At 39.7% G+C, this 17,165-nt stretch overlaps 1 protein-coding gene across 4 annotated transcripts in view; it reads left to right on the top strand.

The window, feature by feature from the left end:
* The first annotated feature begins 264 nt into the window (after nucleotides 1–264).
* kcnk10a (potassium channel, subfamily K, member 10a) overlaps nucleotides 265–17,165 on the top strand; it is a 50,064-nt gene continuing 33,163 nt past the window's right edge. Inside the window, exons 1-4 of one of the 4 annotated variants that reach the window (XM_088403015.1) lie at nucleotides 265–1,444; nucleotides 2,292–2,428; nucleotides 4,279–4,452; nucleotides 4,531–4,661. In XM_088403015.1, the coding sequence (XP_088259141.1) occupies nucleotides 1,383–1,444; nucleotides 2,292–2,428; nucleotides 4,279–4,452; nucleotides 4,531–4,661 (504 nt within the window). In that variant the 5' untranslated portion in view covers nucleotides 265–1,382. Of the gene's footprint in view, nucleotides 1,445–2,291; nucleotides 2,429–4,278; nucleotides 4,662–17,165 lie in introns of all 4 variants that reach the window. The other 3 variants (XM_088403014.1, XM_088403017.1, XM_088403016.1) reach the window with 3 other exon arrangements.

Here is a 17,165-nt window from a genome sequence, read left to right as displayed (position 1 = left end):
TTGCCCAGTTTTTGTCTGTTTTTGTTCCTGCCATCTTTTGTTCATTAAAACGGTATTTTTGAGCACATCCCCTCCTGGCTTCCTTACTCCTCGCACCCCCGGTCCATCCTCCCGCACACCCGCATTCAACCCACCATGCCCCGTCGTGACACCTAACTACAAGTGAGGGTATTGTGAAAAAAAAAAAACACTTTATTTAGACACACTAGGCATTTAATTCCTGAAAATATTCTACTACTGCAAAAAGAATGGTGTGGCGGACACTAGGACCATGTCTCTCACCCAGTAGGCATGATGCTATGATCCTTTGATGCTTTGAACCTGTTGGCTTTGTCTTTGCTGTTTTGGAATTTGTTGTATCAGTTTTGTGATGGCATGCGAAGAGTAAAGATCTCCACTAGCACAGCAACGTGTGGTTTCTTCGCCTCGCCACATTGGTGACCCCGGACGTTAGAATGGGTGACCCCGGATGGGTCATCTTGCCATATTATTATCCCAGACGTTAGAAAGTTTCGTCAGGCTGTTGGAGATGTAGTTTCGCCACGTGGGTGACCCCGGACGTCAGAATGTTTCAGCAAGGAATCACCGTAGACGTCCCACTTCGTGGCATCCCTCCGCCAGCCTACTATACGTCAGGTAATGCAGCAAGCTGGTACCACGTCAGCCAGCCAACACCCCGACAAGGGTCCTCTCACCCGTCGCCCAGTCCCTTGGCGCACCAGGGATCGAGCCAGCCAGCAACAGGCTGGTACGGGCGCTGGTGAGAACGGCTGTGCAGTCCAGTTTCGGAGTCCCTGGCCGTCGACCGGAATCTTCCAGCCGGGCGGCCTCATCTACTACCGATGTCCGTCCGGCCTCAGCAGTAGGCCTCCAGCCACCATCATTCAGCCGCCCCTCCGATTCACCATGCCCGCAGTTATGGTCCGAGTATACATCGGAACGGGTCAGCTGGTGTTGGTGCCACAGCAGGTTCATGCCCAGGCACAGACTGGGACGCAGCCGCGACCGGCCGTCCCTCGGAAGCCACTGTGCCTGCCAGCATGCAGGTCAGCACTGCCACTCCGGCGCACTTCAGAACATCCCTTTGCCAACGCTACCTCATGGTTTTCACGCTGAGCGTCTCACCCTTACTCCTGTCGCACCTGGGGCCCTGGTGTCACATACACCGCCCAGGACCAGACTGAGACTCAGGGTGCCAGACTGGTGAATACCCTGTGGGGTTTTCCGTTATGCCTTTCTGGGTGTTCGGGGGGGAGCTGTGTGGCGGACACTAGGACCATGTCTCTCACCCAGTAGGCATGATGCTATGATCCTTTGATGCTTTGAACCTGTTGGCTTTGTCTTTGCTGTTTTGGAATTTGTTGTATCAGTTTTGTGATGGCATGCGAAGAGTAAAGATCTCCACTAGCACAGCAACGTGTGGTTTCTTCGCCTCGCCACAATGGTATAAAATCATTTTATTGATTTTTGGTGAATATTTTTAATGACTAAATACATACTGACACGTGTAATAGTTATGAAATACATACTATGTCCATATAAAGTGTATTTCACATTAACCTCACCTTTAGTAGTTAGGGCATTGCAAGTATGATCTACTACAGCAAAAAGAATGGTATAAAGTCATTTTAGTGAATGTTTTTCATGACGAAATTCATATTGAAACGTGTATTTTTCTGATGGTCACTAATAAAAACCACGGTGAATGACGGTCGGATGATTTTACAGACTCGCTGTTTTCTCTCGCTGTTTTCTCGTAAAACTTGAAATCTTGAGGATAGTTGACAGTAATCCTATATTATATAAAAGAATGATGATTATGCTACAAACTGCACTCTTTAATTACGCGGACACTGCCGTGGTCTTCGATTAAAAGCATAAATGAAACCGAATGTCAAGCGAATTTCGAACAACAAACCAACTTTACCCCCCTCGCTCTCCTCCCCTCAAGGAATGGGTGTTTTAGGCATATAATGGTATTGCGCATTCACTCGATGTGCTGCCGCTGCTACACTTCAGTACAGTGTTGCTCAGTACAATATGTACGCTGCGAACTCAGGATGCTGTGCAGCAAAAATGTGAGCGCACGTCCCTTGGCGGAGGGCCGTCTCCCCAAGTGCATACACGTTGTTTATCTACTACCGACTACCCCGATGCTCATGCAGTGGGTGTGCACGGTATTGGCGAAGAACAGAAAGAGGAGCCGCATCTAACAAGTCTCTCAGTCACAACACTGGCCGTGGACGATGTGTTTTTACTCGCTCCCCTTCTCCATCCTCTCTCGGTTGAAGGCAACGCAGAAGACTACACGGGCGCCGAGAGATTGAGGAAATATACATTTTGCCCATTAAAGCGTCAGAATCCTGGACCTACAAAATGAAATTTCCAAGTGAAAATCCAAGAAAACCAGGGTACAGCCCGTCACCAGGTTAGACTGATTTTAGTCATTTTGTTTATCCGTATGCAAATAGTAAGTTCATCAAACGGATTATTTTTGCTTGGAGTTGATCTTAACTTCCTCCTATTGAACGCCTAGTCTCAAATTGCTGCAGCGTGGAGCTCTGCCTTAGATAATATTGATAGCCTCCTTCATGTGCAGCCCAGAGTATTTTTTATAATGTGGCTAGAGCTGGTTTGTCAATTAAAAAAAATAATCATAATAGTGGCGAAACACAGCAGCAAATATTTCAACCTGCATATTGAAGTTTATGGTAATTAGCTACAGCATTTCGATTCCGTTGTTATTAAAACAAAAAGATAGAGGGGACACACATGTATATGTTAAATTTGAGAGGAAATTGTTTTCGACAAAGCAACCGCTTCAGTGTGGCGCAGTGAAGAGATTTCCACTGCTGTTCTGTATTTAGCATTACCTCATCCGTTATGGACAGATCTACCTCAAATTTTGAATGTGTGTCACGTCCCATCACAGCAGCTCCGTGTTCAAATAATTGTGGCAGGGTCTGATATTAAAGTGATATTATTGTAATCATAATACTTGAGCATATTGCAATAAAAGCCATAGTCACTTGGATTTGTTTAAACTGTTTGGTGTCTTTTGAACCAGAAGTCTGTAAATCATGAAAATTGCCGTTTGAGCACCATTCATGGCACCTTGAAACTGTGTGATTACAGTAGGTACATATTATGACTTGCAGTAATTGAAGCATTGTAGTCTGTGTCAATAATATATGGTGTATTGGTCACAGTCACCATATCATTACCACATTAGCAAATGTAAACAAGTAGAAAGAATTAACACATTTTCCTCAACCAAATCATTTTTGGTTCATTGTCTGTGATGTGCGAGGCAATCAACACTTCCACTGTGTCTCCGACAGACAGGTGTGGTCTTATAGGTGTGATTTCAGCAACATGCAGCTTTTATTGGTGCATATTGTTGAGGGGGAAAAAGTAAAACCATGAAGTGCCGTAAAATAATAATAATACTAAAATAAAAATCTGAATTAAAAAAAATTGTACAGAGGATTAGATAGTATTCATATTTAGTCTTTTGATTCAGATTTGATTCTTGAGGTGTCAGCGAATCCACTTACTCACTATTTTTTTCTGAAGTACCTGAACTAGTATTTGTAGTACTTTTTAAACACTGGGCAGGATAAGCCCAGGCACCATGCACTGATATAAAAGGACTCATTTCAGCCTCTTGTCAGAGATCCTGTTCTTTCAGTTGACATTTAAAGCGACCGCAGGTAAGTGTATGGACTGAGTCGACTGTTTGTTTTAGTGTTTATCTTTAGAATTGTTTTTAGCTGAAATGCTGCCTCCTATTGAGTTGGAGTTTTTAATCGAGACAATTTTCTTAAGGAGAGGACTTACAGGTGGCAAATATGCTGTATAATGTAACAGTTACTGCATATTTTTTCCTTAAGGTAGTTAAAGGGCACATTGTGTTGTTTTCTGAGCTCATGGTAAATTCAGACGTGCAGAAACGTTTTTAGGCAATTGTCAGACTTATAACAGCTACCAAAATGGTTTGTAACATCTGCCCTTAATTGTTTGCCATTCTTGGCATTCTACCAGTAAAATAACAAATTTAAAAATTAAAAAGATTTAACCCTATTGTGTGTACATATAGGAAAAAAAAAAGACCTATCACAGTAGTGGACAGTATTGTCATGTTCTGGTTGATGTTTGCTGTGTTTTGGCTGGTGTCTGGGTTTTTTGTTCTGTACATTCTGTTTATTGTACATTCTTTATGTCCTTTTTTAGTTGCATATAATATTGTTTAACCATTTTTCTTTTTTTTACCTTCAGTGGCAGTTCAGACAAACTTGGTCCCACCCAAAAAGATGCAACCTGGTATGCTTCAATCCAGCCTTGTCCACGCCAGCGTGGCTACTATGCAGAACCCAATGGGCTGCTCTTTGCCGCGACTCTCCATCTCCCGGCCCACAAGCATGGTTGCCAGCATGGAGGCAGTAGCTGATGGTACCACACCTTTTACCATGATGAAACTGAAAACGGTGCTGGCAGTTTTCGTGGTGGTGGTGGCCTATTTGGTTGCAGGAGGACTGGTGTTCCAGGCACTGGAGCAGCCATTTGAAAACAACCAGAAAATCACCATCACAGCAGAGAAGGCAGCATTCCTGCAGAAACACCCCTGTGTGTCCCCAGATGAGCTGGAGGCTCTCATCAAAGTAAGACCAGACGCGATCGATACTTGAGAGTTACCTCAGCACTGGATGAGGTCCCAAGAGGGAATTAAAGACACTGAAAGATGAGATATTAATCGATCAAACCCCATTTTCGTCAACACATTGTGCCATCATTTTGTAATTCAATAAACCACACTTAACCTTTTAGTTAAAAAAAGAAAAGAAAAAGTCCATTCTTTTTCCAGGGATAAAACTACGTCAGGGCAACATTTACACTACAACGGCAAAGATGAGAATACCTGTTTTAAATTAAATTAATATTTCCAATAAAGTGAAAATTCAAATTGAGCACAACATTGTGCAAGATACCAAATATCCATAAAATGTAGATATTGTTTTTGTAAGATGCAATCTCTACCCATACCTGTGAGAGGCAGGGCAAATAGCAATGTGGACATGGCAATGTCCAAACTGAAACAAAAGTCCTTTAGTAAAGTGTCAACTTCGATATAAATGGACTTCACTTATATAGCGCTTTTCTACCTTAGGTACTCAAAGCGCTTTACACTAACTACTCATTTACCTACTAATGACGCAGCCTCAGGAGCAACTGGGGGTTAAATGTCTTCCTTAAGGACACTTGGACATGGTCTTGATGGTCGGGGGATCGAAACCACGGCCTTTTGGCTGGGAGACGACTGCTCTACCACCGAGCCATGCCGCCCCAATATAGCTGTTGTTGAGTGTCAGTATAGCAGTGGAGTACTTGATATGTTGTGCGATACAATGATTCAACCTGGGTTGTTTTTCAATAGGCCTTTCCTTTTAAAGTTGTGCCAGAGATGATATTGTGACAGATGTCTGCCAGAACCCCTGTGACATTTTTTACTTAACGTACTTCTTCACTTTTAGTGAAAATGTGTCATGAAATTAAACCGGCCATTTTATTATCCATTACTCATTTCTGGTATACGACTGGACGAAAGTAATACAAATCTGGTGCTTTGTTTTCTCTGAGTCATTGTCTCACTATAAATGGTACAAAATACCTGTAGCTGGGTACCCTCCTGTTCCAACAACAGCCTCGAGCACATTGCTTCAAATCAGCTCTTCGTACATTTAGAAGCTTCTTTTCATACTTGGTGTATGTGCATATACTGTCTTTGTGTAGTTGCAGTCATGGCTTACAATTTAGACTGATTCGTTATATACCATATACGAAACTTTCCATGAGTGAACATCCGTCCTACTTGATGTTTATTTGAAAAGCAAGAGTTTGAGATGATATAGGGAAGATAAGCATGAACGGGCACAAATTGATTACTCAAATAAATAGATGGGAACTTTGTCAGATGAATAATAAAGTGAGGCCGTCTTCCGCTCAAGTGTGCCACTGTTGCATTGTGGGAAATATAGCATTTCTATGTGTAAAACATCTGTAGCCCACAAGCCGCAGCAAACAGGCGGTTCTAATAAATCAATATTAAGCCGGGGGCCAGAGAAAAACATTGTGTGGGCCAAAGCTGGCCTGCAGGCCCTCGCTTTGTCACATGTGTTCTAGACCTCCTGCCTGTCAATTCAAACTTCAGCATCCTTCTATCTGTATATTCATGATGTCCCCTCCAGATATGCCCGAACCATCTCAGTCTGGCCTCTCTGACTTTATTTCCCAAAACTTTAACATGTGATGTCCCTCTGATGTATTAATCCCTAATCATATCCCTATTGGTCACTCCCAAAGAGAAACTCAGCATATTCATCTCTGCTACGTCCAGCTCTGCCTCCTGTCTTTTCTGTAATGGTACTTTCTTCAGGCCAAACAACATTGCTTGTCTCATGACTATCTTGTACAGCTTTCCTTTCATTTTAGCTGAAACGTTTCTATCACACATACAACTAACATTTGTCACCACTCGTTCCACCTGTACTAAAAAACAACTGCAACAAATATTGCAGGAGCTTGTAAATTATCCTAATCATTTGAATCAGGTGTGTTTGAGAGAGAAGGTTCACAAACATGCAGTATACCGGTCCTCGAAGACTGGAGTTTGTGACCTGTGCACTACATGCAATGCTTCAATATATTTGGCCCAGATACTCCAGTCAAATATTCCTGGCCCAGCCCCTCTATCAAATTTGAAAACCCATTGTGGCCCAAATTAAAACGTTTGCTCACCCTTGCACTAAACTGGTCACCAGCCACTTGCAGGGCTGCCTCAAACTGGCTCTTGACCTGCCCTGAGAAAAATCTGACCTTAACTTCACGTTAGATTGGGTAAACTGAAGACTATTTAGAAAAATTATTCGGTTTGAATGAAAGTAGATTCCCTCAAAACCAACAGTGCATGCTCAAATTCACCTTTCCAATAATTGTGCCTATGCAGTGAGGTGGATATTGCTTTGCCAACTGTGCAATAACAGTTCATTTATAGTGCAAACATATTCAACAACAATTCCTCAGTTTGTAATGCAAGTAATGTATGTATGTTTGAAATGTAAGGATTTAAGTTGTGCGTGTGATGCAATTCTTATGACAAGGCTTTTTTTTGTTGGAAATTATAGTCTCTTTTAAAACAGGCCAGTCACAGCAGTAAATAATGTTACACCATATTACACTATTTCCCCTGAGGCCAGTTGCTGAAGGCAATGATTACTAATGAAGATATTATTGTCCTAAGATTTTTGTCTAGAGTCTATTCCTTTACTGCATTTTTATGAGATACGGACTATTGTACTGATTGTTGATTATGATACTGTATTGATATATTATGCTTTTATTCCTCACTATTCATCAATTTTCTATACTACACATCTTGTTTAGTGTTTATGCAGGGAGCTGTAGCATAGTCAATCAGTCATATCAATCAATCAATCAAATTTTATTTATCAATCAATCAAATTTTATTTATATAGCCCTAAATCACCGAAGTCTCAAAGGGCTTCACAGAATGAAAAGAGGTCGTACAGAGACATCTTTTCAGTATAGGGTACACAACAGCATCCCCTGTCAAAGCTCCCAGAAGGGGAAGGAAAAACTCAAAAACCCCAATTTAGGGAAAATCAGAAACCTCCAGAAGGGACCACAGGTGGGAGGAGCCCCCTTCCAGGCCCACAGGTTGAAGTGGATGCTGCATGTACCAGACACAGAAACAACATAAATTACAGAAAACATATTGTGCTATATAGTGCAGTGATGTCTTGACAGCAGGCAAAGCCATTGGGCAGGAACCATCCCACATTCCAGCCAGGTGGACTGCAGACGGCCAAACTCCTAACCCGTAATGGTCGACCAGCGCAGGACCCAATGGAGGCGGTCAAGTCAACCCTCACCATCTAGCTAGCCCCCTCTCCCAGCCGGAAGAGGGGGGCAGGAAAAAAGAAAAAAGAAGAAGGCTACAGACAGGCTAAATTAACTAAATGCTTTTGAATATAAATGTGTTTTTAGTCGGGATGTAAAGATTTCTACTGAGGTGGCTGCGCGAACTTCCATAGGTAGGGCATTCCATAGTACTGGCGCGCGAATGGGAAATGCCCTTGATCCCGCAGACTTCTTTTTAGCCCGTGGGGTCGATAGCAAACCGGCATTTTGCGATCGAAGTTGTCAGGACGGAACATTAGGTGATACTAAGTCGACGAGATAGGAAGGAGCTAAACCGTGTAGAATTTTATAAGTAACTAGAATATGTGCAATTCCTGAAGAAATTGCGTGTGAAGGTGAAACACCTGAAAGGATAGGTGTTGAATGATGTGGAATGTAAGGACTTGGGGGAATCGATTAAAGTTGGAACGGTGGGAATCGGATGAAAAATGGAAAAGATATAAGGGAAAAACTAAAAAAGTGGAATTGTGGGTAATTTTTGAATACTGGGAAGAAGTAAATGGATATAACCTAGAAATGGCAGGACTTGAGGGAATCGTTTAAAGTTGGAACGGTAGGAATCGGATGAAGAATGGCAAAGATATAGGGGAAAAACAGAAAAAGTGGAATTGTGGGTAATTTTTTAATTCTGGGAAGAAGAAAATTGATATCACCATGAAATGGCAGAACTTAGGGGAATCGTTTAAAGTTGGAACGGTAGGAATCGGATGAAGAATGGCAAAGATATAAAGGAAAAACTGAATAAGTGGAATTGTGGGTAATTTTTGATTTGTGGGTAAAAAAGGAATGGCGGGCATCGGGGGAATCGATTAAAATTGGAACGGTCGGAATCGGACTAAGACAGGCAAAGATAGAAGGGAAAAACTGAATGAGATGTCTGATCAGATATCCAAGATGGCCGCCCCTGAGGGTTGATGGGAAATGGAGTCTCAGTGTATGTGGGCAAGTGTCCAAGATGGCCGCTTGACGACCCCATGGGAAATGGAGTACTCTGTCTACCTGAACAGTAGTCCACAAAGGCCAAACGCCCACACAATGAATGACCTCATTGAAAATGATTTGGTTCATTAAAGGTACAGTGTGTGGAATTGTGGGAAAATTTTGATTCCTGGAAAGAGGTAAATGAATACACTAATGAATTGGCGTGGATGAATGGAATCAATTAGAGTTTGAACGGTCGGAATCGGATGAAGTTTGGCGAAGACAGAAGGTTACAATGTTTTGGCAAGAACAATTAAACTGAGGAATTATGGGTAAAAAAATGGGAAAAACTTGAAATTTCAGGTGCGAGGGTGTTCTTGGCAATCTAACCCATAATGGGAAACACCTAAAGTTGGAACGATAAGTATAGGTCGGACGCAAATGGAGATATCACAAGAGGAAACATAAAAAATCTGATTTTTCGCGGGTTTTAGGGGGCTATTACTTATGCAAAAAAGATGCTTCATGGGTAAATGACACCCGGAGGTCATTGGCAGGGTCAAGATGAACGGTCAAACGCTGAATCAGACTGAATCGGACAAACACCTGTAGTCATTAAGTGAAAAAAAACAACAATTCTTTGAATTTTGTAAAATATCACAAAATTTCAAAAAGTGAGAAAAAAAGTACACTCAAACAACAAATTCTGAATTTTGGGGGATTATATTTCATAGTTTGGATGTTCAACATTTGGAGAGAGTCGTTTTTATTGTTCTGAGTTAACCAAGATGGCTGCCATCCTGGGTGGAAGTTGGGCTGAGCGCTCATGAGATGTCTGATCAGATATCCAAGATGGCCTCCCCCGAAGAATGATGGGAAATGGAGTCTCAGTGTATGTAGCCAAGTTTCCAAGATGGCCACCTGATGACCCCATGGGAAATGGAGTACTTTGTCTACCTAAACAGTAGTCCACAAAGGCCAAACCCCAACACAATGAATGACCTCATTGAAGATGAATTGGTTCATTAAAGGTACAGCATGTGGAATTGTCGGAATATTTTGAATTATGGGAAGAGGAAAATGGATACACGAATGGAATGGCGGGCATCAGGGGAATCGATTAAAGTGTGAATGGTGGAAATCGGAGAAGGAATGGCAAAGATATAAGGGAAAAACTGAAAACGTGGAATTGTGGGTAATTTTTTATTTCTGGGAAAAGGAAAATGGATGCCACCATGGAATGGCGGGAACTGGGGGAATCGATTAAAGTTGGAACGGTGGGAATCGGAGCATGAATGGCCAAGATAAAAGGTTAAAAAGTTTTGGTGAGGAAAATGGGAATGAGGAATTATGGGTAAATTTATTAATATTGTTAAGAATTACTGGTTTGTGTGAATATGTGTAATGATGACAATGTGAAATGAATTGGCTGAATGAATTGAATGCAAAATGAGGAAGCTTCAAATAGGAAAAGTAAAATCTGCCATTGGGAATGAATAAGAAATTGTTATAGGTGAAAAATATGGAATTATGGGAATTATTAATAATTGTGAATTATTGGATCGATGCGAATGAGCCATAAGGTGGAATAAAAGAGTTAAATGTTATGAATATGAAATGGGAAACATCAAAATGTGAAATGTTAATTGTCCCATTGAGAATGAATGGGAAGCCCTCCCATTGGAAATGAATTATGAATTATTGAAGGTGCGAAAAGTATGGAATTATGGGAAATTATTGGAAACTATGAATTACTGGAATGATGGGAATGATCCCTAAGGCAAGCTGAATGAGTTAAATTTTGAAATCCAAGACGGCCGCTGGGTGGGGCTACCATGGTAAATAGAGTACAACGTGTACCTGAACAGTAGTCCAAGAAGGTCACATGCTCACAGAATGAATGACCCCATAGAAAATGAATGGATTCTTTGTGACTACAGAATGAGGAATTGTGGGTAAAATTTTGAGTTCTGGGAAGCTACCCCTTTGGAATGCCGGGATTTGGGGGAATCCATCAAAGTTGGAACGGTGGGAATCGGAGTAGGAATGGCCAAGATAGAAGGTTACAAAGTTTTGGTGAGGAAAATGGGAATGAGGAATTATGGGTAAATTTATTAATATTGTTATGAATTACTGGTTTGTGTGAATATGTGTAATGATGACAATGTGAAATGAATTGGAATGAATTGAATGCAAAATGAGGAAGCTTCAAATAGGAAAAGTAAAATCTGCCTTTGGGAATGAATAACAAATTGTTATAGGTGAAAAATATGGAATTATGGGAAATTATTCATAATTTTGATTTATTGAATTGTTGGGAATGAGCCATAAGGTGGAATGAATAAGTTCAATGTTATGAATATGAAATGGGAAACATCAAAATGTGAAATGTTAATTGTCCCATTGAGAATGAATGGGAAGCCCTCCCATTGGAAATGCATTATGAAATATTAAAGGTGGGAAAAATATGGAATTATGGGAAATTATTGGAAACTATGTATTACTGGAATGATGAGAATGATCCCTAAGGCAAGCTGAATGAGTTAAATTTTGAAAATATGAAACGTAAAAGATGTAATATTGAAATGAAAAATCACCCAATGTAAGTCAATGGCACTTTTGGCTCGGAAAACAGGGAATTGTGGGAAATCTATGAATAATTGGAATTATAAAAATACACGCGCACCGAATGGGAATAAGTGGAATAAGATGAAATTGGAACGGCGTGAATCGGATAAACTGGGAAAGAGATGAAATGTCCCAAAAAACGGCAGAGTAATAATAATAACTAGAAAATGTGCAATTTCTGAAGAAATTGCGTGTGAAGGTGAAACTGTTGAAGGTTTGGGAATTGAAAAGTGGAATTACGTGGAACGATTGAATGGTGTGAATCTGTGAAGAAATATGAATACAAAGTTGAAAAACTGAAAAAAAGTTGAACTGTGGAATTTGAAGATGAATGAAAAACTGAAAAAGTTGAACTGGAGAATGAAGTGAATCTGTGAAAAATTATGAATCCTACAAAGTTGAAAAACTGAGAAACTGAAAAAAAAAACGAATGTTTGAATCGTAAAAAAGTGTGGATGATCCGAAGTAAAAGCAGAAGAGAAAATACAAAGTTTTTCAACTTTGTATCATTCACATTTCTTCACTGTTTCACATCAATCCACAATCCACCTCATTCAAATCCACCTCATTCAAATGATTAGCTCATTATCAGGAGTTTAAAAATGATCCCTAATCAAACTTTTCAGTTTTTTTACTGCTTGAAATATGAATAATACAAAGTTGAAAACTGAAAAACTGAAAAAAACTGAATGTATGAATCAAGCTGAGTTCACCAAGCCAGATGCTGTACTAGGTGGAAGCAGAAGTGAGAGGTAATGAGACGTCTAAGAAAATATCCAAGATGGCCGCCCATGAGGGCAGATGGGAGTTGGAGTCTTCAGTGGTCTAAGATGGCCGCCCGACGGCATCATGGGAAATGGTGTACTTTGTGTAACTAAACTATAGGTTTCAAACTCCAGTCCTCGAGGGCTTGTATCCTGCATGTTTTTGAATCACAGCATTCACTTAACATTAGGCCATTTTTTACGGTAGAAAAACTTGAATTTTAGCTGAAAGTTGAACTGTGGTATAATGGTAATGTGAAGAAATATGAATAATACAAAGTTGAAAAATTGAACAAAGTTGAACTGTGGAATGATGTGAATGTGTGAAAAAATATGAATAACACAAAGTTGAAAACTGAAAAAAAAAACCGAATGTTTTAATCTTAAAAAAGTGTGGATGATCCGAATTTAAAGCAGAAGAGAAAAAACAACTGTAAACGTGAAACGCGATTTGCCCGAACCGGGACACGGACATGTTGAAGATGACAACTCTACCACTGGGCCACTGGGGGGCGGTGTCAGACCACACTGTGAAAGCTTTAAATAAAGAGAATGACGTATGTTTTGAACGTGAATCTGTGAAGAATTACGAATAATACAAAGTTTAAAAAACTGAGAAAAGTTCAACTGTGGAATGAAAAGCAAGATGAAATGAAAGTAAGAACAGTTTGAAAAGGCTAAATTCTTTAAATATGAACAGTATAAAAAACGTGAATTGTAGGAAAACGATGAATAGTTGAACCTTGAAAAATACAAAAGCACTTCACGTGAATATGTGGAATGATATGAAGTTTGAACGGCATGAATTGGATGAACTGGGAAGGAGTTGAAACCAAAAGAAAATACTGAATTAACTGAAAAAAAACACTGAATGTGTGAAAACTCATTATCAGGAGTTTAAAAATGATCCCTAATCAAACTTTTTCAGTTTTTTTACTGCTTGAAATATGAATAATACAAAGTTGAAAAACTGAAAAAAACTGAATGTATGAATCAAGCTGAGTTCACCAAGCCAGATGCTGTACGAGGTGGAAGCAGAAGTGAGAGGTCATGAGACGTCTAAGAAAATATCCAAGATGGCCGCCCATAAGGGCAGATGGGAGTTGGAGTCTTCAGTGGTCTAAGATGGCCGCCCGATGGCATCATGAGAAATGGTGTACTTTGTGTAACTAAACTGTAGGTGTCAAACTCCAGTCCTCGAGGGGTTGTATCCTGCATGTTTTTGAATCACACCATTCACTTAACATTTGGCCATTTTTTACGGTAGAAAAACTTGAATTGTAGCTGAAAGATGAACTGTGGTATAATGTTAATGTGAAGAAATATGAATAATACAAAGTTGAAAAATTTAAAAAAGTTGAACTGTGGAATGATGTGAATGTGTGAAAAAATATGAATAACACAAAGTTGGAAACTAAAAAAAAAACGAATGTTTGAATTATAAAAAAAAGTGTGGATGATCCGAACTAAAAGCAGAAGAGAAAAAACAACTGTAAACGTGAAACGCGATTTGCCCGAACCGGGACACGGACATGTTGAAGATGACAACTCTAACACTGGGCCACTGGGGGGCGGTGTCAGACCACACTGTGAAAGCTTTAAATAAAGGGAATGAAGTATGTTTGAACGTGAATTTGTGAAGTATTACGAATAATACAAAGTTAAAAAAACTGAGAAAAGTTCAACTGTCGAATGAAAAGTAAGATGAAATGAAAGTAAGAACAGTTTGAAAAGGCTAAATTCTTTAAATATGAACAGTATAAAAAACGTGAATTGTAGGAAAACGATGAATAGTTGAACCTTGAAAAATACAAAAGCACGGCATGAACGGCATGAATTGGATGAACTGGGAAGGAGTTGAAAGCAAAAGAAAATACGGAATTAACTGAAAAAAAAAACACTGAATGTGCGAAAAGGGGCAGCCTGGTATTGAACCCACGAACATGAAGTGCGAATGCGGTACACAAATCCCATGAGCCACGGGGACATAGGAAATGCCGAAACCGTTAAAGTTTAAAAATAAAGTACGAAGACCAGCCCATTCACTTTACATTAGGCCATTTTTACGGTACAAAAACTTAAATTGTAGGAAAACGATGAAAAGTTGAAACTTGAAAAATAGACCCCCTCTAAACATCAATATGTGGAATGATATGAAGTTTGAACGGCATGAATTGGATGAACTGGGAACGAGTTGAAACGAACCTAAAAAACGGTCGAAATAATAAAAATAATAATAATAATAATAATAATAATAAAGGTGGAGAAAAAAATAAGTGTGAAGGTTTCACCTTCACACAATAATAAAGGTGGAGAAAAACATAAGTGTGAAGGTTTCACCTTCACACAATAATAAAGTCAAGGAATAACATATGTGTGAAGGTTTCACCTTCACACAATAAAGTCAAGGAATAACATATGTGTGAAGGTTTCACCTTCACACAATAACTAGAATATGTGCAATTCTGAAGAAATTGCGTGTGAAGGTGAAACACCTGAAGGGAGCGGTTTTGAATGATGTGGAATGGCGGGAATTGGGGGAATCAATTAAAGATAGAACAGTCGGAATCGGATGAAGAATGGCAAGGATATAAGGGAAAAACTGAAAAAGTGGAATTGTGGGAAAATTTTGAATTCTGGGAAGAAGAAAATGGATACCACCATGGAATGCCGAGACTTGGGGGAATCGATTAAAATTCGAACGGTCGGAATCGGATGAAGACTGGCAAAGATACAAGGGAAAAACTGAATGAGATGTCTGATCAGATATCCAAGATGGCCGCCCCTGAGGTTTGATGGGAAATGGAGTCTCAGTGTATGTAGCCAAGTGTCCAAGATGGCCACCTGACGACCCCATGGGAAATGGAGTACTCTGTCTACCTAAACAGTTGTCCACGAAGGCCAAACGCCCACACAATGAATGACCTCATTGAAAATGAATTGGTTCATTAAAGGTACAGTATGTGGAATGGTGGGAAAATTTTATATTCTGCTAAGAGGTAAATGAATACACCAATGAATTGGCGGGGATGAATGGAATCGATTAAAGTTTGAACGGTGGGAATCGGATGAAAAATGGCGAAGACAGAAGGTTACAATGTTTTGGCAAGAACAGTTAACTGAGGAATTATGGGTAAAAAAATGGGAAAAACTTGAAATTTTTGGTGTGAGGGTGTTCTTGGCAATCTAACTCATAATGGGAAACACCTAAAGTTGGAACGATAAGTTTAGGTCGGACGCAAATGGAGGTATCACAAGAGGAAACATAAAAAATCTGATTTTTCGCGAGTTTTAGGGGGCTATTACTTATGCAAAAAGATGCTTTATGGGTAAATGACACCCGAAGGTCATTGGCAGGGTCAAGATGAACGGTTAAACGCTGAATCGGACTCAATCGGACAAACACCTGTAGTCATTAAGTGAAAAAAACAACAATTCTTTGAATTTTGAGAATATCACAAAATTTCAAAAAGGAAGAAAAAAAGTACACTCAAACAACAAATTCTGAAATTTGGGGGATCATATTTAATAGATTGGATGTTCAACATTTGGAGAGAGTCGTTTTTATTGTTCTGAGTTAACCAAGATGGCTGCCATCCTGGGTGGAAGTTGGGCTGAGCGCTCATGAGATGTCTGATCAGATATCCAAGATGGCCTCCCCTGAAGAATGATGGGAAATGGAGTCTCAGTGTATGTAGCCAAGTGTCCAAGATGGCCACCTGACGACCCCATGGGAAATGGAGTACTTTGTCTACCTAAACAGTAGTCCACGAAGGTCAAACCCCAACACAATGAATGACCTCATTGAAAATGAATTGGTTCATTAAAGGTACAGTGTGTGAAATTGTGGGAATATTTTGAATTCTGGGATGAGGAAAATGGATAGACGAATGGAATGGTGGGCATCAGGGGAATCGATTAAAGTTGGAATGGTGGAAATCGGAGAAGGAATGGCAAAGATATAAGGGAAAAACTGAAAAAGTGGAATTGTGGGTAATTTTTTATTTCTGGGAAAAGGAAAATGGATACCACCATGGAATGGCCGGGATTTGGGGGAATTGATTAAAGTTAGAACGGTGAGAATCGGAGCAAGAATGGCCAAGATAGAAGGTTACAAAGTTTTGGTGAGGAAAATGGGAATGAGGAATTATGGGTAAATTTATTAATATTGTTATGAATTACTGGTACGTGTGAATATGTGTAATGAAGACAATGTGAAATGAAATAGCTGAATGATTTGAATGCAAAATAAGGAAGCTTCAAAGAGGAAAAGAAAAATCTGCCTTTGGGAATGAATAACAAATTGTAATAGTTGAAAAATATGGAATTATGGGAATTATTAATAATTGTGAATTATTGGATCGATGGGAATGAGCCATAAGGGGGAATGAAAGAGTTAAATGTTATGAATATGAAATGGGAAACATGAAAATGTGAAATGTTAATTGTCCCATTGAGAATGAATGGGAAGCCCTCCCATTGGAAATGCATTATGAAATATTGAAGGTGGGAAAAATATGGAATTATGGGAAATTATTGGAAACTATGAATTACTGGAATGATGGGAATGATCCCTAAGGCAAGCTGAATGAGTTAAATTTTGAAAATATGAAATGTGAAAGATGTAATAATGAAATGAAAAATCACCCAATCTAAGTCAATGGCATTTTTGGCGCGGAAAACAGGGAATTGTGGGAAATCTATGAATAATTGTAATTATAAAAATACACGCGCCCGAATGGGAATAAGTGGAATAAGATGAAATTGGAACGGCGTGAATCGGATAAACTGGGAAAGAGAAGAAACTTCCCAAAAAACGGCAGAATAATAATAATAATAATAATAATAATTAAA

Source organism: Hippichthys cyanospilos, chromosome 20, assembly GCF_059441005.1.
Source record: "Hippichthys cyanospilos isolate Australia breed blue-spotted pipefish chromosome 20, RoL_Hcya_1.0, whole genome shotgun sequence".
Taxonomy (NCBI): Eukaryota; Metazoa; Chordata; class Actinopteri; order Syngnathiformes; family Syngnathidae; genus Hippichthys; species Hippichthys cyanospilos.
Note: the sequence above shows the minus strand (reverse complement) of the source record. Positions and strands in the feature narration are given on the sequence as shown.